Raw genomic sequence first — 24,833 nt, forward strand, 5'->3', positions numbered from 1 at the left:
TCATTGTGTTCAACCAAGAATTCCAGCCTCCAACACTATTAACTATGTAATAGTTTAACCCATTTGAGCTACACTTGTTACCATTCATTTCATGCCACCTAAGACTACGGGACCTTCAAGAGCTGCTCCATTATTTTACGATATTACGGGACTTAGTGAAGCATTTCAACAGCATCACCCAACTGAGATGCCAACAGTTTATGATAATTTCCAAGGTGAACTGATGCAGTAATCAATAACAAGCAAACTAGTCATCTCGATACACATTTAGAAAAAAGCATCTTCAACGATATTAAGCTGCCTTCTAACTGATAACCTTAACAACTATGGATGTGTTATAAAAAAAAAAAAGATTTGGAATTCCACGTCAGAAGGAAATGTCTAAAACAAAGTTTAAGAGGAAAGTAAAAATAAATGGATCTCTACATTTACCGAATAATCCAGAAGAGTCCACCGAAAAAGTCTTTAAAAAAGAAATACACAGAAAAGTATAATATTAGGATTAAGTTTACAAAAACTGGAAAAAGAGACAAAATGGACATAAGAAGTACAGACGAATTATAATAACAATATTTAAGAGGTAGTGAAATTAAAGTGCTTTAGGTTAATCTAACCTGTAAAACTTGACTAGTGGTCTTATATCGATGCTAGATGTAAAATGATGAATTTCTTTACTCATTAATAATTGGTAGATGTTTTAGTGGGTGGAAGTATTTTAATTAAACTAAAGCAAAGTAGGCTTGTGTCTTAAAAGAAAGTTGTTCAGCTGGTGTTGAAGTTTGAACGAAATAAAGCTACAGATAAACAGTTTAAAATACAACCCAGAAATCACATGACAGTGAGATAAAATGGAGTGGAAATATCAATTTTTTCTTATGAATATCCTGAAGAACTTAAAGGATTAGTTAGTTAGCTTTTTTAAGAACAGAATAAGTAAAGCATGGGATAAAAATGTTGAAATGGCAAAAGGGATACTGTTTAAAAAAAGCAGACGAAAGCTTTCAGGAAAATTTCTTCCGAGGCTTAACAAGGAAAGAAACTATTATTAATGTCGAAAACAGGGATATTACAATTATGGCTGTGACGAATAAGCCGCCATCGAAAGTAAGTCAAGGAGATAACATCCTGAGGATGAAAATACTTTATCTACCACCACTGAAGTAAGAAATTCATTATTTAAAGAAACCAGGCTATAGATAAATGGGTTCATTAACGGAAAGCCTAGTATCATATTGATTAATATTGATTATCCAGTTACTATTGCTTGACCTATTCTGCTATTGAAAAAAGCTGGAAAACTTCTCCAGAAATGAAGGAAAAGAAAGATAGGTTGATGTGAGCAGAAAGTAGTTATAGAAACGGAAGAAGTTAAGCCGCTGGTTAAACAAAAAGGAAACGTCTAAATTATAAACATAGTCTGCGACAGTATTTTCATGTTTATTTAATTTTTTATGGCTTGATTCTCATCCTTACTTATATTTATAGGCTTGCTTAAAAACTGTAGTTCTTAAACAACGTGCAAGATTACATTTTATGTGGAATGATAAATGTTAAGTTAAGAGCCAATATCCCTTTTTCTTAGAGTTGAAACATAATTAGACAGGTAGCATATTACATCATCAGAAAATCAGGAATTCGATTACCCTCGGTGGACTCAGCAAATAGCCCGATGTGGCTTTGCTATAAGAAAACACACACATCATCAGAAGATGAACAGAATTCTCTCTTTTTAATTTTCTTAACCAGTTTAATTTGTTGTATTTTACAAACACTTTATTATTTTCTTCATTTATCCTGCCAAGTAAATTATTATAATCTAGTTTACTATTCTTTTAATAATGAAGACAATTATCCTAATTGGCGTCTAATTGCTTTGCGAGTTATAATTTTTTGCTAAAATGTTGTAATTATTTTCTAAAGTAGAAGTTTCCGGTAGGACAGTCGTAAGTCTATGGACTTACACCGCTAAAATCCGATGTTCGATTCCTGCGATGGTTATTGAAAATAGCATAATGTAACTTTGTTCCAAAAGACATGCATATAAACTAGACTTACTACTGTGATGATGAACTTAGAGAATAGACATTTTAAAATGAACAACTTTAGAGTTACATTGTCAATTTTTCGTTCTTCAAAAATATAGATCTAAATTATTTTATATAATAAATGTACTTTTATAATTTCTCTAAATAATGATTAAGTAAATCGTTATATCTTTTGATAATTAGAATGGTAATAGTTCACGTTTTGGAAGTCCGAAACGTAAATTTTAGCACTAACAAAATATCATACCACATGTAACTGCAGATATGAAATCGACGTCATTTTCCTGAATTTATAATCATACATTCAATAAAAGCAATAAACATATAAATAAAGCATAATTTAAAGTTATCGCAGTAGTGAATAATAAACAGGAGTTGCAAATTAAATTGGCAAAAAAATCTTAGTTCGTTTGTCTTTAACCTTGTAAACGATTTTGCTTTGTGAACGCGAATAGTGGTTAATATAGTAGTTGGAATAGTATTATTACTATTTGGTAGTTTTTTTTTACTAATAAAACATTTATTTCTGCGTTCTTAATTATACTAGAAACAAATAACAAACTGCATATGAAGCTTAGGAGTATACCTTAACGTGCACTCATCTTAAGACACGCCAAAAATGATTTTGTGTAGTTAAGGTTACACTGAGGTTAATCGTACTTCATACTTTATAAAAACGATATTCCATGTCCTTCCTACCCTTAGAATTAATCTTCATCGTGGATCATGCTCTTTCTGGTAAACGTGATAATTCACTGTTGCTCAACGTCACAATTTATATTGTATAAAGCTTGTGTGAAAAACAAGGTCAAAGTTCTACCATAAATACAAACTATCTACAGGCACTCCACTGTATCTGGAAGTTACCTCTTAGATAAACTTTAAGCAGACAAAAGACAAGAAAGTAAAGCAACTGTTAAGTTAAAGGTGCAACTAGTAGCTGCTCTTGGGTATCAAATATCTGTTTACCATCTTATGAATGATACCAGGAGATATGCCCAGCTTTATTACAATAATTTTCTAGGTTGAAGGGCCCTCTTTCGAAACAATGGCACTCCTTTCGCAGATAAGAACATTGACTCGGATTGATTTGGCGTGTGGTTTTGAAGCGTTTTGCTGTCCTTTAGTAAAAGATCTGCTCTGCGAGTTTCATCGTTTCTAATGAGAACACGAATGTTATATGTCCTATAGGTCTGTCTCGCTCATCAAACTTACTCTAAAAATATTTCTCTGTAAAAAGTTTTTTATATATATCTGCCAGTTATGGCATGGCATTGTTGAAATATCAGGATTTAATCATGAGATAAGACTTGCTTTTAAGGAGATGATCTGTTGCTTTCTCACATAAAACTTAGTCAAATAAATTGTAGTAACTCTGCGTATTCAAGACTTCAAACTTTCCAAGATTTTCATGTCATTCAGTTTACTTTATCTGTGTATTTTTCAGTTATGGGATTAGAAACAGCCTTAAGGAATTTTAAAAAGGAAGAGGAAAGCAGTGATTAATAAAGAAATAATTTTCATCACTTGTTGTAAGGTATTGTTATAAATAGTTTCGCTTGAGTTACTTGCTGACGGTAAGTATTTTTATAAGTTTCAGCTTTTTTAGTAAAAAATAATTTCTGTTTAAACAGATACAATGTTTCAACTGCTTATGCGATCATATCTAAGTACACAGGTTCGTTTGTTCATGCTTTGCGTATAACAATATTGTTGATATCTTTTAATGATTTTACAGTTTTTCATCTATATAGTTCAAACATGTTTATGACTTACAGTTCTAATTATATTTTAAGGGTTCTTACATATCACTTTATTCATTGAGCAAATTGTAGTATTTAATAAATGTGACTGCATTAAGGTGTGGAGAAACCTATTAAATTAGAGTATATATGAAAAACTCAAATATTAACTTTACAAACAAGTATCATGAATTAGCGAAAACAAGTGTTAAAAACAGTTTAACTTTAACAAATGCAGAGCAAAATAGATTAATTCAAGTTAATTTTATTACTTTGAGATTTTATGTCCAAAAATACATAAAATGAACAACAGTTCTGGACATCGACTACGGATGCATCCTTATATCAAATATTCAAGCTCAGAAGTAAAAATTAATATACGGTTAAAAATCTGTAGAGAAAATTTAAAATGAAAAGTTAAAAGAAAGTTTGTTCGTTTGTTGTTGAACTTCGCGCAAAGCTACACGAGGGCTATCTGTGCTAGCCATCCATAATTTAGTAGTGTAAGACTAGAAGGAAGGCAGCTAGTCATCACCACCCACCACCAATTGTTGGGCTATTCTTTTACCAACGGAAAGTTTCTCAGTGTTGTTATTTACAAATGTTCTGATATAAGATGCAATTACTTTGCAAATACATCATTATTACAAAATACAGCTTCAACAGTTGAAACTAGAAATATAATTAAGCTAACAAAGATATTTGTAAAGAATCCAGTTTTACAAATTAACAATAACTTTTATGAACAAAACAAGGGGTTAGCAACAGGATCCGCACTTTCACCATTTATATGTGACTTATACATGGGTGCATTTGAAAGAAAAGTCATAATTGTGCAAAATGTAAACTTGATGTTTGGATAAGGTATTTCAATTACACATTCTTGATATGAAGGTTTGATAATAAAGCATAGACAGAGTTTTCATGCTATTTGAATAACATAGAACTTTCTATACAGTTTGCATATGAACTTAAGAAAAGTAATAGTTTGCCTTTCCTAGAAGTATTAGAAAACGAAATGTACAAATTACACCCTTGTGCAAATTAATTGAAACAAGACGGAAAATTACGATTTTTTCAATTTTTTGCGTTTTATTTCTGAGAATCCAAAAATTACTCACAAATTAATACATGATATGACCGCCTTTATTTTTCAAAAGATCATTAATCCGCTTTGGAATCGAGTCCACGATTTGACTGCAGTCTTTACAAATTTTGTATCACAGTACCACCCCTCAATTATGGCCTCAATTAGCTTATCTTTCGTAGTACAGTCTTTTCTCCGAAGTCTTTCTTCACAAGTCGCCCAAAGATTTTCAATAGGATTTAAGTCCGGAGAGTTTCCAGGTCAGTCCAGCACCTTTATTTGCGTTGTAGTCATAAAATTCTTTACAAGTTTCGATGTGTGGCACGGAGTCAGATCTTGCTGAAAATGCCAGATCCATCTAGAAATCTCTTTTTCAATTCTGGAACGACTCTTTTCTGCAAAACTTCGATATACTGTGGTTTTCACATCATACCCTCTACGATATGTAAGTCTCCGACGCCATAGTAGCTGAAAAAGCCCCAAAACATCTTCTTCAAGGGATGTTTTACAAACTGATTGATGTGAGATTCTCGAAGTTTCTGACCTGGAGATCATGCAGACTTCTTTGACCCTGTACGAAGAAATAAATCTAATCACTGAATAACACCGTTATCCATTGTTCTTGCGTCCAGTTCTTGTATTTCAGACCCCATTGATATCGTTTTTTGTCTTCATTGAGTTGGTAAGAAGTTGTTTTTTGACTGGCCTCCTTGCCCTTCTAACGCAATTTCGAATGACGTAATATTCCTCAAAATTTCGTCATATATCCCAAAAATGGATCGACCCTACTGCAAAACTCAGCTAATGACGCCGTCTGTGTGAAAAAATGACTATTAAAGGAAATCAACGGGTCCAGCGAGCCTACACCGGCCGCCATGCTGAAAATATTGTAAAATGACCATTTGCTTCAATTAATTTGCACAAAGGTGTAGTTTATAAAAAATATTTTTGTTGGAATCATTTCTCTTTTTTTATACTACCACATTAGAAACCATGTCATGCTGAAAAGCAAAAAAAATCTCTTCCTTTTGTGTTTATGCTGACAGAATTTTGAAGATGTGTACAAAAAAGAGGACTTAAAAAGAGTTAATATCAATGAAATATATAGCAGTTGAAAGAAAATTTAACTAGAATGTTGTAAATAGAACAGTTTAAGAAATTCACTGATGTAGTAATAGTGGATCAAATTATTTATTTTAAAACCTACTTACGATAAAATTAAAAAGGGAAGTTTAATTCTTCCATATGATCCAGGTTTAATTACTAATCTATTTAAAGTATTTAAAAACCCAAATTCTTTCACCCCATATTTAAAAAGATATATATAAGATAAAGCAAATTTTATATAATACTAAAGATAATACATAGAGTTAACTAGAAGAGCTGTAAAGTGAATGTAGAGCTACTTATATTCGGCAGACAAAACGCAATTTAAAATATCGTTTAGCAGAACATGAAAGTTGTCTAAGAAATAAAAAAGACTGAATATTGGTCCATAACAGACTGTGTACGAATAATACAACATATTATAAAAAAACTGTAATATTAACTTAACCAAAATGTATTAGAAACAATAATATTTGTGAATCTGTAGAAATAATAAAAGTATACAAAAATCGCAAATCATCGCATAGAGACGAAAGTCGTCAAATATCTGTGTAAGAATGTGGTGGAACTTCCTCTAAGAATTATGTAGCAATAGCCAACCTATATTAAAGTTAAATGACCTAGTTAAAAGGGTATAAATATAACACTATTATGTCTTATAATTTAACTCCTGATAATGAAGTTGAAATGTCGAAACACGTGGAGTAAATTATTTGAAGGCCACATATTGATTTGCACTGAGATTATGTTTAGTTCTGTTTTTAGGTTTATATATTCAAGACTGCTGATATGGGTATTAACAGGTGGTTGTGGCACTTGACTCGTAATCTGAGAGTCGTGGATTCGAATTCCCGTCACACCAAACATACTTGCCCTTTCAGCCGTGAGAGCATTATAATGTTACGGTCAATCCCACTATTCGTTGGTAAAAAAAGTAGCCCAAGAGTTGGCAGTGGGCGGTAATGATTAGCTACCTTCCCTCTAGTCTTACGTTGCTAAATTAGGGACGGCTAGCGCAAATAGCCCTCGTGTAACTTTGCGCGAAATTAAAAACAAACAAACAAACAAACAAAATAACTACAGACAGTCTTTCAAGTATTGTTACAACATATTTAATTAAAGTGTCCTTTTGGATTTTACTCCAAATGCTTCTAATACACTTCCATAAAGTTTCTTTGGAAGTAACTCTTGATTTAAAATTTTGATCTATCAAATCCAAGATATGCTCATTTGGGTTGAGATCGGAGTTTTGTGGGGACCATCAAATAATTTGAATGACTCCAGCAGCGTCTTCATTTATTAAGTAATTTCTGCATATGTTAGATGAGTGTTTGGAGTCACTATCTTCTTGGTAGTAGAATCCTTTACCAATAATATGCAAACCACTGGGTATACCATGACGAATGAGCATCTGATGGTACTTACTGGTTCATTATTCCATCTACTTTGAAATTTTTTCCTACCGCCTCATTAGAAACACACCCCTAAACCATCATACCGTTTCTCTCTTGCTACATGGTAGATGCTATGCATTGAAGTAAATATCGTTCACTTTTTTTTTTTACGCCGGACGTACAACCTATGCTTTGAACTAAATATTTCAAACTTGGACTCATCCGTTTATAACACCCTTTTCCATTTATCAACAGTCTATTTTTAAGCAAACACCAATTTCTTGACAATATTTGAAGATCGAATTAAAGGATTGCAAACTGCTACACGACCAAATATTACATTCTCGTTGAATATTCTTTATACTGTAGATCTGTCTTGTGCTACAAGGTCGTTTATCTCATGCTTGAAATCAGTGGCAGTCTTTCTTCTGTTATGAAGGCTGCATAAATATGCAAGATACTTAACTTCAGTATCATTGAGTTTGGGTGTTCTGCCTCTTACTTTCATATTTTCAAATTTACCTGTCTCGGTCTCACCATCTAAGGTTTATTTGACAGTGTGTGGGTGGCATTTTAAGTTTGCAGTAATTTGCCAGAAAGTTCAACCAGCACCATGTAAAGGTTTTATGCGAACTCTCTACTGTATTGGTAATTCTCTACGCTCTTTGGGCTATGGCATGACAACAAAACTTAATATATAGTGTTAAACAATGTTTTACCAAATATCGTTTTTGAAGTGCTATTAAACTGATTTATTTTAGCATATACCGGTACCACATGTTAGTTCCTTGCTGACGTCTTTCTTTACAGTTGAGACACTGCATGGGGTACCATTACAGTTATGTTCATTCATGCAGAACCCTAACGACATGTTATTCTCACAAGTATATGGGAATTATAAAGTATAATAAGTGTTCTCACCCTGACTCATTCAGTTGTCAATAGGGATCAAACATTAATGGCATGGAAGAATTTGCCCCATAAATTGAAAAAAATGGCAAATATTATGTTGTCCTAACACTTTTGTACAGTGCTGTATGTATACTTAATATGTCAGTGTCTGTATATATACATAATTCGCTATTTCGATATAATTACATATTTATTATATTAGTTACATTATGTGTGTGTGTGTTTTTCTTATAGCAAATCCACATCGGGCTATCTGCTGATCCCATCAAAGGGAATCGAACCTCTGATTTTAGTGTTGTAAATTCGTAGACTTACCGCTGTACCGACGGGAGGCGGTATATTTATATATATATAAATATATATGTATATATCAGATAAATTGATATATGTATACTTAATATATTTGTGTATGTTTGTATATATATGTGTGTATATTTAAAATATTATAGTGTGTATGTACACGTATATCAAGTAATTCACATATTATAGAAATTGATATGTGGACACATTAACATACGGGTCATTAAACCTATATCACAACGGAATTCTAGTATTTCCTACATCACTTAACTAACACTAAATGTGAGTGTCTATCATGTACCTTCAGCATTATCACTGACGTCCACTATATGAAGATCATCATCCATCAGTAGTTCAGGAAGTGGATATTCTTGGTTGCTAGTCGGAGGTTGCGGGGGGGTGTTTAGCTGATCTAGAGTGAGACTGGTCCCTGTACTAGGCAGCTGTAATGCTGGAGGTACAACAGCGGACGTATTATCACCACATACAAATTCTTGGAAGTCATAGTCATACATCACACTCATCATCCCTTCTGCAGTCGGGTCTGTACCATTAGTCAATGCAGCAAGGGAGACTGCCATCGCTGTTCCAATGTTGGACGTACCTCCTGCTCAAAGAAAGATAATCTCGAATGTTTAGGCTGTTATATTATTTTGCAACTGAAAATATATTGAAACAACTCGTGTATCAAACTCATATTCATACAGCAGCATTACAAAGAACTGAAGATGTAATTCACTCTGAAAAACCTATTACATATATGCACGATAAACACTAGTATTTTTGACTACCCTTATCCGTGCAAATGTAATTCATATACATTAAAAACTGTGACCTTGCTTGAACCAAGACTCAATCTGTCAGTGTCTATAATGTCGTTATAAAAATATAATTAGTCACATGAAATCGTATTTTATGAACTTTTAAAATCAAAATAGCTCGCATCTCCAATGAACTCGAACAGTTAGTGAAATAACTTTAATATGTTTACCTGTATTAATGTATATAAGAACATAGTATGTTTCTATGCAAACTTTAAACTGTTTGAATGGCTTAATTAATGGAAATGCTGAAATCTCTGCAATTGAAATTTACATAGCAAAAACATTTTAGAAAAAAAAATCTTTTTTTTTTCAAATATAATGTTGAATATATATTCAAACTTAATAGTGTAATATACATCATACAATTCAAACATTCTCTGATTAAAAATCAGATCTGTTCTGTACAACAATGATTAAAAGTTATAGCTAAAAACAAAAACAGAATGTAACAGCAGCATTAGATGAAAGCAGTGAGTTTCCCTCCAGTGTAACTAATAGGCATTTATGGTTGCCAAATGCGTGCCTTATTTTTTATATATTCTTAAATTAATTGAAGATTTTAAAAAAGGATAACTGTTAATAAGAATTTAAGACTTGTTCTTGAAATTGGTATTTTGTTTTCTGTCTGTTTTTTCTCCAAACTTTTAACTCAAATGTAAAATTAGAGAAGCTATTTCATTAAACATTTAAATTCATTAATAAATAAAAAGTCAGGTGTTGATTTGCATTTATCGCAATTTCTTTCAGTCATATGACTACGTCACCTTAGTATATTTAATGTGTTGTGTCGTAGATGGTCGTAACTTTTTATTACCTAATGATGCAGGTAGTGAAACTTAGTGATATTTTAAAGGTATTTTCTAAACCTCGTTTTTACTGTTTTTAACTTTTCTATAGTATGATGAACGAAGTATCTCTGTTTTGTTTGTCACTGGCTATAACTGAAAAAAAAGAGGCTAGTTTAAAAAGAGCTGCCTTACGAAAGTAGCACTTAAAATAAAGCGTATACAGTTTTGCATATAATCTATTCTATGTGATAATAATGAATGAATCTAGACTGGTTCACGTATTATTGATTTAATTATCACACGAATATACCTATTTATTATAGATAAAAGCAAGTAAAATACAGATGATTTTATATCTTCATTACTTGAGACCAGTGTTTCACAACGTTGCCACATCATGTTTTACCCAATTTATCATTTTCTTCTTGTATTAGTATTCCAGTTTAGAAACTTAAGTGGAAAAACCCGATCTTCTGTGTGTGTTTAAACCTTTAATTAATAGGTCAGCACTATTACATGTATTGTTATTAGACTTTCGAGTATGGCCAAATATTCCGTTGCTTGTATATTTCTGTAATCGAATGGACGAAAATATTTTATATGTAAGATGCTGACGTAGTGTTACTTTGGTGTTAAATGTGAATCTCATAGATTTACATCTAAGGCATGAAGACAGGTAATCAAATAAAAATGTATACGACAGGTGACATCAAAGTAGTACGTGTCTAAAATAGTAAAAAATGTAGGAGAGAACAGAAGTGTACCGATTATTAAACGTATGCGCAACACGTGTCGTAGAGATTGTGTCACACAAGAGTTTTCAGCTAAGCTTTTCATAAGTTAGTCAGATTACAACAAGTAGCTTTGCGACATCTACCAACTGGATGAATTAATGGCGGAAATACGTCATATTTATTTTTTTCATTTAAACTTTTAATATTAAAAGAAAAACACAAAAACAACAAATTAGACAACGTAGCCACACCTTAAGTCTATAATATAATGATCTTTAATTCACTTTTTAACAGATTGTGTTATAAAGTTATTGTAATTTTCTTTCTGCTAGAACATTTTATTAAATTTATAATGCTATAATAACTGAAATAATTGTTATTTATACATATTTCTTGAAACCGTATTATCTATTTTACGTTTCTAACCTTAAATTAATGAAATTCAAGTAGTAATTTACAATTATATTTAGTTCGTTATATTCAGATAACAGTTTATAAAAATGATAAGTCAATAATATTATACACAATATTATTATACACAATATTTTATATATTTTTTATCATTGACTGTTAGTTATTAAAGCTTCTAAAATTCTGAACAATTTTATCGCAGATGTCTTTGTTCGTCCTTTTATTAAAAGTCTATATTGGAGAAGCTCAACTATTTCTAATGACTAGTAATATTTTCCACTATACTTACCAGCACAAGAGATTGAATAAGGTAGTTCCTCAGTTATACCTGTACTTGGATGGTCATTAGAAATTAATCCATTGGACGAAACAGACCCTGAATAATAAACATCGTTAATGTTGGTTTGGGACGACAACAAAGCAGACGTGGAAGTAATACCCATTGAGCAGTAGCTTCGATTGGTGGTAGTGGTAGAAAATACTGTTCCTAGCTTATCACTGTTAGCCATTAGAGAAAGACTAAAGGGGGAAGACATGTCATGCCAGCATTCTCCTGTCACGGGATACATTTTTGTCTGTAACGAAAAAAGAAAAAGAAAAAAGGAAACTTCAGTTTAATTCGTACTCTGAATTTTCCTATAAATAACGTTATGATATTATTTAATTTTAAAACCAATCGTATTCCAGACAGAACAACCGAAATTATTCATAAAAGTAATAACAGTAAGTTTTACCTTTCTAGAATGGTTATTTTACATTATGTGATTGCAACTGTTATATAAGATACTTTTTATAGAAATAGTACTATTTTCTTTTTCACGGGTGTTTTCTCGGAGTATGCGAACTTAAGTATACATTTCTACACCTACTATACCTGAAAAACCACTTTTTGTTTTATTCAAAATTCGGAATCAGTTGTCAAGATATTAACATTGAACTATTCTTAGCATAATATCTCAAGCATTTTGTAAGAGAAAAATATTATTTTCTCTTTTTGTCAGTAGTTTGTTGTGAAGAAAACTTAGTATCAGAATTATTACTGACTGATATAATTAATATCAATCTTGATTAATTATGGTAGTTACCATGCTTGTACATAAACTTTAAACAAAAATATATGAAACATCTTGTAAAACAACTGGTAATTTTACCATATCATGGTACTCGTTATATTGGAAAACATTACGTTTTTTTCATATATTAAACACGAAAATCCCCTAGTTGTATCAAGATCCACGCAAAATGTAGCCTTAAAGGTTGGAGTGAAGAAATGTTATTACATTAAAAGTGTGAAATCACTGAAATCTTAATAACATAATCAGAATACGTAGTTTAGTTTGTTTGTTTGTTTTAATTTCCCGCAAATTACACGAGAGCGATTTGCGCTAACCGTCACTAATTTAATAATGTGAGACTAGAGGGAAGGCAGTTAGTCATCACCACTCACCGCCAACTCTTGGGCTACTTTTTTACCAACGAATAGTAGGATTGACCACAATGTTATAATGTTCCAACGTCTGAAAGAACGAACATATTTGGTGTGACTGTATCCACAACCCTCAGATTACGAGTCAAGCGCCCTAACCACCTGGCCAACAGCATAAGTAGTTTAATACTAGAACCGTTTTATTTGAATGAACAGAATTTCCATATTGTTATTGTTGTGCTGGTTTAACGAGGTTGCTAAAATGTAATCCGTATGGTTTGCCTAAAACTTGATTCATTGACAACCTGATGTTTGTTATTGAAATATTTACTGATTCTTCAATATAAAAATAATAAAAAACTTTAATAAAACCGCGTAATCTATCAAAAATGTGGTTCGTGTCTATTTTAAGCTGACACTATATGCTAACATTTTTCAACCAACGTGATTTACCAAAGTTACTAAAAAACTCTCCAAACTGGTATGTCGTGTTTGTGAAGTGCCTCTGATGAGGTTATAATGAAAAGGATGTGTTAGTATATGGTTGATAGATATAAATAGCACTGATTATTTAGACTTTTGTGAAGGAAGAGCTTCTGCCTGACGCATAATAAGCATCAAACGGGACATTTACAAAAAATAATAATGATAAATATTTCAAAAGCTTAGATTTTCTAATCCTGTACAAATTTGATATCCAAAGTGTATTATTTGTTACGGATATTCCAGCAAAGGTACAAAAGGGCTGTCCTTAATTTTGAGATGATAGACTAGAAGGAAGGCAACTATTCAATAATAGCACTCACCGCCAGTTCTTGAGCTACTTTAATCCAATAGTGGGATTGTTTCACTGTCACACTTATAACGTACATACAGCCTCATATTTCGCGGCAACGGGACGTGGATTATAGACAGCTCGGTACGCTAATCGTTACCCTACGCCTGCTACATAACATGTAACAGGTAGGTGAATTGTTTTAAGTCCATCTCCTACATGAATCGTTACTCCTATCATGACACAAATCACTTTTGACAAACAAAAGTGTAGAAAAATCGTGAGAAATGTACTTGAAACGTTTTTATATTCATGTGAGCTTCGATTGGTTTGGTTTGTTTTAAATTTCGCGCAAAGCTACATGAAGGTTATCTGCGCTAGTTGTCCCTAATTTAGGAGTGTAAGACTAGAGGAAAGGCAGTTAATCATCACCACCAACTGCCAACTATTGGGCTACTCTTTTACCAACGAATAGTAGGATTGGTTGTGACTTTATAACACCCACTCGACTAAAAGGGCGAGTATGTTTGGTGTGACGGGGAGTGAGCTTTCGAATTCTACAGTCTTAACGTAAACCTAAGAAGGCTGAAATGGGAGTGTTCGAGCTAATTAATTAAATGCATTAATACAATATGGTTTTTAGTGGCACTTCTTTAATAAATCTAGAGGCATAACCATCATTAAGAATAAAAGTCGTTTCGTAATATTTATTCCAACTCTAAATAACGAGTATCAAAGCTAAGTACAAATTCAATTTATATATATATATGTATATAAAAAAATTCACAAAAGTGGGATTATGGATAAAAGCCATTTGTTTAGAAGACATGATACATAAAATACGTTGCGAAGATGTATTGAAGTGGTAAATAAAATAGCTTCGATCAACTGGTTAAAGTCATGTCGATAACATATTTTTGAATCATACCAGAAAAACGCATTTTGTATATCTTACAAACTACAGTGTGCTTATAGACACTATGTCAAAACTTAGGTCACAGATATTCTTACAAAGGGAGTGATCACAAAGTGGAGATATCTCACAAATTGGCCTGTCCAACCAAATCTTTCTATGATTTCTTCGTTACGTCTTCGACATTAAATGTTGTGACACTTTTTCAAATAAAAAGTATGCTTCTTCTGTTCTAGTTAATTTCATCTTGAGTGTAACAAACCAAAACTCAAATTAAAAGTAAGATCGTTTTGTATTCCACTTCTTGTGAATACTTTAATTTTTTTTTAAATAAGGGTAAAGAATGGTGTATGATAACATATTAGCCACAAAATATATACTATATTTAGTTCCGACCAGCACTTTTGTTTAACACAAAGCAACATGATAATTTATCTATTCTCTGTCTTCCGTAGTATCGAAACTAGATGTTTAGCATTATAAGCCCTCAGATTTGTTGTTACGTCACTGAATGGTTCATGCCGACGTAGTACAGTTGAGACGCTAGTTGTATTGTCAGACTGTTTTAAACAACAACTGTTTCGGTGTAAAGTGAATTATTTAAAAGAACAACTTTATCAAGCAACCACAGCGTCAACGAAAGTAATTATATTTATCTAATGCCTAAAGTTTGACACTAAATCATTATGAGATCAAGATTATATGCTGCACCTTTCAGCTAATTGACATCATTAGTGATCAATGAATGTTAGTTTAACTGAATCTGTTTTCTTAATCATAGTATGGTCATTCAAGGTAAACCCTAGGCAGGAACAAAATCATGAGTTACACCAACACAATTGATTTTTTCACAATTAAAAATTCAGTAACAGAGATATATAAGACACAACAATATGTATATGTACATATATTAAGCCATATAATGTTTTCCATTTTTGAAACTTTTGTACTTTTAAATTTTTGCGCCTTAGGCCTATTTTGTTTGCAATTAATATCAACTGTTTTTTGTTTTGTTTTTCCTTAAAGATGTATAAGAGTTTTCTGCACATAGCCGTTTTTAAGTTTGTACTGATAAATTAAGAGGAAGCTAGCAAGTTAACAGTACACAATGCCAACTATGGGGACTTGTGTCCTACTGCATAGTAGGATTAAACCACCATCTTTCTTTAATAGCACACCTACATTTTGAAAGCCCGTAACACGTTCTTGCAGCAACGTTTTCCAAATGACTAACCGTTGGGTCCACTTACATTTAGGCCACTTCTAGCTCCCTGTAAATGTAGATATAACTACACGTAATAGCTATTGCAACGTATTCTGCTCTGAAGATTCAACTGTTGTACATGAATAGAACATAGTTGATTAAGTTTAGTGCATACAATATTTTATTTATATAGTGCATAATGGGTACAGTGGATTGCTTTGTAGGCATAGACGGAACTATCAACGACTATTATGTTAACTTAAGTCCGCTTACTAGTACCGCTGGTGCCAAATGACGTATATCAACCTACCTGTTGAGACTGGATTATAGTCAGTAATTTTGGAGTCATACGTTCCACATGTATAGCTAATGCTGAGAATCGCTCACATAAACCTAACATGATCATTAACTTCGAATGATATTTATTACTAAAGATACAGCTGTGTTTCAGTAATGTTAAATATGCTACGTGTTTTATGTAAAACAATTAGTGTTTATATCAACATGATATAAACCCGGTTTCCAGCGTTGTAAATACACAGACATATTGCTGTACCACTGAGATGCATGTAAACAATGTCAGAAGAAAACTGAACCAATGCCAGATATTTGAATAATTATCAAAATTAATTTCAAATAACAAGAGAAGAAAAAGTTACATAATGTTAGGATATATATTATGTACAGTGGTCTTGAGAAAACTCAAACAATGCCAGAGATATATGGAATTTACAGAAAAATCTCAATGTCGTGGACATGAACACTTACGTGGAATAATTGTAAACAATATCTGGAGAAAAACTCACATATTCTCAGGGTTATATACAGTTATCAAGATAAAAATCCAAACAATGTCAGGAATATGTATAGTTATCAAGATAAAAATCAAAACAATATCAGAGATACAGATACAATTATCAGGAACAAAGTTAAATATAGTCAAGAAAGTAGCTCACATATTGTGAGGAGCATACACAGTTGTTAACGAAACATCCAAACAATTTCAGGCATATCTCCAGTTGTCATGAAAAAAGAAACTCAAACAATGCTAATTATGTATACGTTATGTTTTATCAAAAATGTTAGGCGTGTTGATTTCTAACGCTTCTCCAGATTTCAATCTGTAACTTTTAAAGTCCTATACTGCATATATAAATGATGTTTGAGAAAATCTTTATCTCTGGTTTTCTACACCAAGTAATAAGTCCTAGTACTGATCCACAAGCCTCTTGAGCATTGAGCTGTGGGAGGCAAATTTTTTTCACAGCTAAGATGTCTGGTATTACAACGCACGAGCGCATAATGATGTTTTTTTTTTACGTTTTCAGAACGAAAATGTCCATTTTTGATTAAGAATGTGTTTATTTTCGTTTTCTCTTCGGCTAAAAGCAGAAAATTTGTGATCATAACACAGTACATCTGTTGATTAACCAAAATCAACTGAAAGTAAAACATATACTTATGTATATGTCTGACCACTACCCCGAGTATTTGCTATAATCTTATTTTCTAAGCAGTAACGATATACTCACTCATGGCGTGCGACGTAACTCAGGTTATTGTTTCTATGGGAATACATCAAAGTATTAAAAACGTTCCCGACCTGAAAGAACAATTTTCATAAGCATAAAAATCATTCAATCAATAATGATTTATTGTATCATAGAAATGTCTCAAGTCGTATCGGAATATAAACTTAAATAACTCGTGGAATTTACCAGAACTACTGCCTGCGAGTTCCCGTCACGTGTAGCTTCATTTCGTTGTATTTTGAACTACCGGTAGTCTTAGCATACTTCTTTGTTTGTTGTTAAGTGCACAGTGGATTATTTGGATCGAACTCTGAAGTTTATAGCTAAACCACAGGAAGACTTTAGGAGGTTTAACTATCATAATGAATCGAACTGTTTCTCTTTAAACTAAGTAAATGGGGCGAATTTACACGTTTATTTCATTTCTTTGACTTCATAAGCTATTATATAAGAATTTCCATGTTCAAATTGTGCAGCTTTGTGCTAAACGATTAACAACTAAATATACTTATGTACATATTTACTTTCATTTTCCCTCCGCTGGAACAGCGGTAAGTCTTCGGATTTACAACGCTAAAATCAGGGGTTCGATTACCCTCGGTGGACTCAGCAGATAGCCCGATGTGGCTTTGCTATAAAAAACACACAAACATAGATACTTTCCTTCAATGAAATCCCGATAAGTCAGATCATTTGTAGTACAGAATTTAAAAAAATCCTTAGAATAAAAATTTAGGTGACAATTACTATTTTCGTTAACGTCTCACCAAATGAAGTAACAGATTGGTTCTGAGTTTCAAACTTCCATTTTTTTAAAACATTTTTATCAGTGTATTTCTATATTTACCCGGAAATGCAGCTTTTATGTAAGTTTTGAATATGTTTATGGATTTAAAAAAGTGTATTCCTAATATTCTTGTTGTTTGTCTATCTTTTCGTGGTTGTATAATGCGATAACTTCGTCATTTTACACTTTATTTAATGTTTAACTTAAAAATAGTTGCATCCAGTCAAATTTTAATAGCAACTAAATCCAGATGTTTGTTTGCGGTGATAGACTAGAGGGAAAGCAGCACCTGTCTTACAGTTTTGCGGCAACGAGCCTTATGCACCCTCGGAATTACAGTCCAAGCACGGTAACCACCACTCAGAAAAATTAGGTGTTTTAGCATGTGATTGTCTAAATTTGCCGTCGCTCTCTAGATGTTATTTCTTCTCTTTTGACGTAAAAACTTTAAATGATAACTCTATTGTCAAATGTGTTATGAAATATTTTGTGTGCATGAGCAACTAATACAAAATATGTTTTGTTTGGTTTTGAATTTCGCACAAAGCTACTCGAGAACTATCTGCGCTAGCCGTCCCTAATTTAGTAGTGTAAGACTAGAGGGAAGGCAGCTAGTCATAAGCACCCACCGCCAACTATTGGGCTACTCTTTTACCAACGAATAGTGGGATTGACTGTCACATTACAATGTCCCCACGGCTGAAAGGGAAAGCATGTTTTGGGTAACAGGAAATCGAACCCGCGACCCTCAGATAACGAGTCGCACGCCTGAACACGCCTGGCCATGCCAACAAAATATGTATTTACTTATAATGCAAGATAAATCTAATTAAACAGCTGTTTATTTATTGCTCTTCATAAACCAAATTGCACGTTTAGGTGAGTTGTACTCGGGTATTTGCATGGGCTATATTAAAAATTAATCTAGTTTTCGAAATATTTGGTTTAATAACAGCTATTTAAATATGAGCAAAAGCGATAAGAAAAATACTACAGCTAAGAAAAGTGATGAAACTATATTATTATTGTTATTTCTCAAAGCAACCTAAAAACATACAACCTTTTATTTCAAATTTCTCAGTTTGCTTTATAGTTAGGGGATTTATTTAATGTAGAGCTCTGATCCCACTACATATAATAAAAAAGAAAAAAGTTGAAACGGACTACCACTAATTTTTCTCTCAACATAAACCTCGTCGTAACTAGTGATATATTAATATTAAAGAAACAAAACAGTTGCTTGTGTAAATAAACACAGACTTCTTTAAAAATTGTCTGTAATATGATAAAAACTTGAGACACAAGGATAACATTGGCCTTTACAAGCACGAGGCCCATGTAGCAGATTCACCCAGTCCAGAATCATGCTGTACGAGAGCAGAAGATTTAGGGTACTTATCCCTCAAGTAAATGTTTTAAAATTAAGGTTCATGTTAGTTCCACAATTGCTATTTTAAAAGGATATAAACCACGTACAGTATTGCACATTTTCAATAAATAATAATAGCGAAAACATTTTGATTTAATCAGATTTTTAATTCACCAGCAAATCGAAAAATGTCCTTCAACTTGGGAGCCTTTCTTACCTGGAAGAGCGTGAGACCCAAAGCAGTCACTTGGCTTGTCTGTGCTTACGGCCAGCACTGCATAATCTGGGACTACTGTCTGAAGTATGCAGTTGTTGTCTGACCATACGTTACGACACGAATGTACTCAAACCTTGACATTCAACTGCACGAGTTTAGTCCTCATTTGTTTTGTATATGCTCGTATCGGAGATTACTTACGTTTTCTTATGTCGGGTCATTATGCATTTTATAAGCGTTAAATATGAAATGTTACTTTCAAATTACTTTAATATGTGAGAGGAAATTGTTTTCAGCATTTATATCCATTTTGTATTTGATAAGAGAATTCACATTTGTTTTATAAAAGATATTGGGCAAAGAACCCAAAATTAGTGATTAAGATTGTACTATAATTACAGCATGTCCTGATATTTTATCTCCGCGAGACATAGTTCACATTGTAGTATAAAGACTATTAACCAGCCACCTGGTAGAAGCAAAGCTCTATACTGAATAGCATTTAACTTTAAAGATCTGATCCTTGTTCGCATGTGGCCATTACATTTTGCGCTGAGGATTTGACATCTTATGTATATAGAAATAAAGCCCTTCGTAATTTTTCTTTTGTTTGTTTCTGAATTTCGCGCAAAGCTACATGAGGGCTATCTGCGCTATCTGTCCCTAATTTACAAGCGTAAGACTAGAGGGTAGGCAGCTAGTCATAACCTCTCACCGCCAACTCTTGGGCTACTCTTTTACCAACGAATAGTGGGATTGACCGTAACATTATAACGCTCCCACAGTTTGGTGTGACGGGGATTTTTCTCATGGAAGCTTTAGCTAGAGTAGTAACTATTACTTAGGAAAGGTCTTTTACGCAACAATGAATGGTGCAACTCCGTTAGAAATACTACAGTAGCAGTGATACCATATTGAGTTGCGAAAACTAACATATCATAGTAATGATCCGACATTCATTTGGAGAAACTATTATATGATAACAGTATTACCACAATCAGTTGAGAAAACTAATACCTATTTTGATACATCATCTAAACATATTATATATATTGAGAGAGAGTCGTATGGAAAATATTTCGTATGGGAAGAAAGAAACTTAACCATAACTATGCTATGTTAATACACATGTGTAGGATTATTTGCTGTCTCCATCTTTAACTTACTAGTAATATTTCTTTTTCTAAGTATAATGAATGGATACTGAGCCTGAGACAGACAGCTATAGGTATTACGTTACATGTAGCTGCACAGATACACTAATCAATCTAGTTGTAACTGGCTAATACATTTGTAGCTCACTCCTTCAGACGCCTATGTGTATCACATGAAGAACTTCAGAGAGAAGCAGTTTCTTCCGGTTGGTTTTCTGGTAGATATACGAACAGTAGAAGAAAACAAAACAAAACGCTATTTATTTAGAAAGATAGACGGATAAGTTTAATTGCTTCTGTGAAACTACGAAGCACTAGCTATTCGATAGACGGATTGGAAATATAATCAGATAGCTAACAAGAGGACAGATAAGACAGTATATAACACGTCTTAGAACAAACTCTAAGGCTAATAGACGGACATATAAGATAATATACAACATACATTAGAATAAACCCTCAGACTAACAACTTGGTAAAATACGGACTGATAAGATAATACATAACACATTTTACAATAAACTCTCAAAATAACAGGTAGTTAACAAGAGGACAGATAAGAGAACATATAACACACCTTAGAATAAATCCTCAGACAAACGGGTTGTTAACGAGACAGGGATGTAAGATAATATTATTTATAAAACTATGAAGAACATGGAAATTTAGTGTTTTGTTTACTGACACTCAAGTTACTTTGTGAAGTAAATCTCAACAGTTACGCAGTCCTCAGTGCTGTCAAGCGCTTGCTAACTGAACTGTTATACAGTTCTTAGTGCTATCAGGGTAATCAGTTAGAAGAACTGATGTAGAATTCTTAGCGCCATCATACACTATGTAACTGAATTGTTATACAGTTTTAGCGCTATCAAGCATAATGTAATTTAATGTCTACTTTTTTATTAAGAATAACGTAATAAAGTGAATATCATAAAATTTATTTTACTTTAAGTCCTACTTTGTATAAACCAGCACGTAATTAGATTTAATTATATCATACAGTTCCTTAAAGTAACGTATTTCCATATCATTCGGAAATTCTACGTTAATAAATATTTTTACGCATATCTTCAACAAATGAAAGTGATATTTAGCAGTAATCTGATATATTTTTAAAGTAATGTTACCCTTGAAACTGTTTTAGTATAATGAATTTATTGAGCAAATCAAACAGTGAGTCCGACACGACTGTTTCTTTACAATTATATTTTATAGTTCGAGAATGAAACTTATTGGGAAAATGTGTCTTAAAGTACATAACATACGCCGGAATAATGATTAACTGGCATAGCATGCCTCACAAAGTAACTAGTGGCTGGAACTCATTTATAAGACTGAATCTATCTTTCCTCACAAGTACTGTGACCGGAAAGTCTCTTCAGGACTAAAACTACCTTTCTTCGAAAGCATAGCGACTGGAAAGCCTATTCATGACAGAACTTGCCATTTTCAAAAACGGACAGAAACATAACAAATGTAACAAGTACATCTACAATACTTCTATAAATTGTGTAACATTAGTAGTTAGTTTTTCATTGCTAGATTGGACGAAAATAGTTGATTAAACTGGATTGTTATTCAGAGTTACCAAGTTATGTGTTTACTTGCCTAACGTTATATAAATCTTGAATTTCTATAGTTACGTATCTCGTTTGAGCAAGGTTGATTCATAATTCAGTTAGTAAAGACAACTTACGCATTCATTCGTTCAGCAGTTCATCTCCGTCTATAAAGTTGTTGTTTGTGACTAGATAACTGTTTGTTTAGAATTGAGCACAAAGCTACACAATGCGCTATCTGTGCTCTGTCCCCCAAGAGTATCGAAACCCGGTTATTAGTGTCGTAAGTCCGCAGACATACCGCTGTGCCACTGGGGGTTATGACTAGATAAAGCTGAGGTTATCAGGCAAAATACAGTAAATCAATTTCAGGAGCACATGCACGTTATAACTATTTAAACGTTACAACTACACTTAGTAACGTGTATGTATACGAACATAAGCTAAATCAGTAATGTTGATGAGTTTCAGGTAAGTCTATATACATTGATATTTGTAATTTTTTGCTGTTAAAGACTTATAAAAGACTCATTCAGGTTTTGAATTTTAAACGTTTCCGAAATAGTTATAACTCTTGAAATGCATAAACTGTTTATTCAAGTGGAGATTTCTTTTTTCAATTTTGAAAAAACAACAACTTCAAAACTCGATTTTATGCCATTAACAAATATGTCTCATTTTTTCTTTTTCTGAGGGAAACTAGAACTGTGTACAAGAGCACCAAGGTTGCTGACACTGGTGTTATGGCCTTTATTCTGAGGGAGATGCCAAGTCAGAGTGATAAGCGGCTATATGTGAGCCATCTTCCAACTTAGTAAGCTAGCAGCTTTAGAGACGTTTAATAGATGGGAAGGTGGTACTGGTCCACATTAAGCGGTGTCAAGATATACCACTTACCTGAGGGTTGGCGAACATTCTAGACTGCATCTCTCAGCCGACAGATGTGATAGGAGCACACCCCGAGCAGCAAGTGGTCGTACTGCTCATCAAAAACTGTTCGCAGTGGTCACGCTTTGATCCTAACTGTTGTAAGGTGAATGATAGGTTAAGCTCGTGGCACGTAAACTTCGCTACCAGGTGCGCGAGGTGAGAACTCGCGACTGACGGCGGGTAGAGGGAGGTTCCAACGCTCGTATAGCCAACAGTCGAGCGAGTGGGGTGTCCCTTAGCCTAAAGCCTGAAAACACTTGCGCAATACCAGGAGTATATTTCTTATTTATATTATATAAGGCCGTGGAGCTGCTAGGGTAGGTTTGCACCAGCCGCAAGGCCAAAAGCTTCCGTCCACAGCTTCTACGTTAATGATCATTCGATGATGAAATGCACCGACATATCTCGGTTGCGCGAGGTTGATTCATAATTCAATTAGTAACGACAACTTACACATTCATTCATTCAGTAGTTTATCTCCGTCTATGAAGCAAGTTTGAACATAATAAACATTTGTGTGTGACTAGATAAGGCTAAAGTTATAAGGTAAAACATAGTAAATCAACTTCAGGACTACATGCACGTTATAACAATTTAAGCGTTACAACTGCACTTAGTAACGTGTATAAACATAGTAGTACAAGTCTGGTTTGTGTGTGTTTTTCTTATAGCAAAGCCACATGAAACTATCTGCTGTGATCACCGGAGGGCATGTGTGTGTTGTTGTTTTTTCTTATAGCAGACTCACATCGGGCTATCTGCTGAGTCCACCAATGGGGATTTGGACCCCTGATTTTAGCATTGTAAATCCGTACTCTTATCGCTGTATCAGCGGGGTCCTACCACAGAGAATGGAACCCCTGAATTTAGCGTTGTAAATCCAAAGACTTCCCGCTATCCCAGCGTTTTACGCAATACAAATTAACCCAGTAACATGTGAATACACTAATACCTACTAACCCATTGACATGTATATACATTAAAAATAGTAGCCATTAGAGAATATCTACACTCATATATTCTAAGCTAATGACGTCTATCTACACCTACACGTGTTAACATACTAATGTGTATCTATAAGAATACAGTTGAACCTACTAGTGTGAATTTATTTACATTAATACGTGTTAATTTAGTGTTGTGTATTCCTACTAATATATGTTAACACAGTAGTGCATATAACGCAAGAATATGTTAACACAGTAACGTATATTTTAACTAATATGTTAACTGTATAAGACACTTTGGAGCTGACGATATATTTTAGAAGCATTTATGACAAACAACATAAGTTGCATAAAATCACATAAAAATTGAAAACTTTATCTGCATTTTAACACCAACAAATCTTTTATGCTGTCAGTTGCTTGTAAACATAAATTCTGTCTTCAGGCTATAGTCACTGTTAAAAGAGAATTTCAAACACGTGTGGAATAACAAAATTAATTACTATTTAACGGAGGAAGTAAACTTGCCCATAGCGGTGAATGGAAATATCAAATAGCACCACCGACCCAATGCTAGAAAGCCAGGGGGCGTCACACGTTTTGTTTGACATGAATTTAATTTTGACGTTTTAAGTTGAGCGGTGCTTTATGAATATTTATAATCGAAACGTACTCA

The 24,833-nt window shown here is 33.2% G+C and overlaps 1 protein-coding gene across 2 annotated transcripts in view; it reads right to left on the reverse strand.

Annotated features, from left to right (window-relative positions):
• LOC143248352 (uncharacterized) overlaps positions 1 to 23,439 on the reverse strand; it is a 35,172-nt gene extending 11,733 nt beyond the window's left edge. The window contains exons 1-4 of one of the 2 annotated variants that reach the window (XM_076496714.1): positions 23,178 to 23,439; positions 17,719 to 17,826; positions 11,634 to 11,919; positions 8,889 to 9,194 (exon numbers count right to left, since the gene is read on the reverse strand). In XM_076496714.1, coding sequence (XP_076352829.1) covers positions 8,889 to 9,194; positions 11,634 to 11,919; positions 17,719 to 17,826; positions 23,178 to 23,207 — 730 coding nt within the window. In that variant the 5' untranslated portion in view covers positions 23,208 to 23,439. The remainder of the gene's footprint in view (positions 1 to 8,888; positions 9,195 to 11,633; positions 11,920 to 17,718; positions 17,827 to 23,177) is intronic. The other variant, XM_076496715.1, reaches the window with a different exon arrangement.
• Between the last annotated feature and the right edge of the window lie 1,394 nt (positions 23,440 to 24,833).

The sequence above is a fragment of the Tachypleus tridentatus genome, chromosome 4 (genome assembly GCF_004210375.1).
Source record: "Tachypleus tridentatus isolate NWPU-2018 chromosome 4, ASM421037v1, whole genome shotgun sequence".
NCBI lineage: Eukaryota > Metazoa > Arthropoda > Merostomata > Xiphosura > Limulidae > Tachypleus > Tachypleus tridentatus.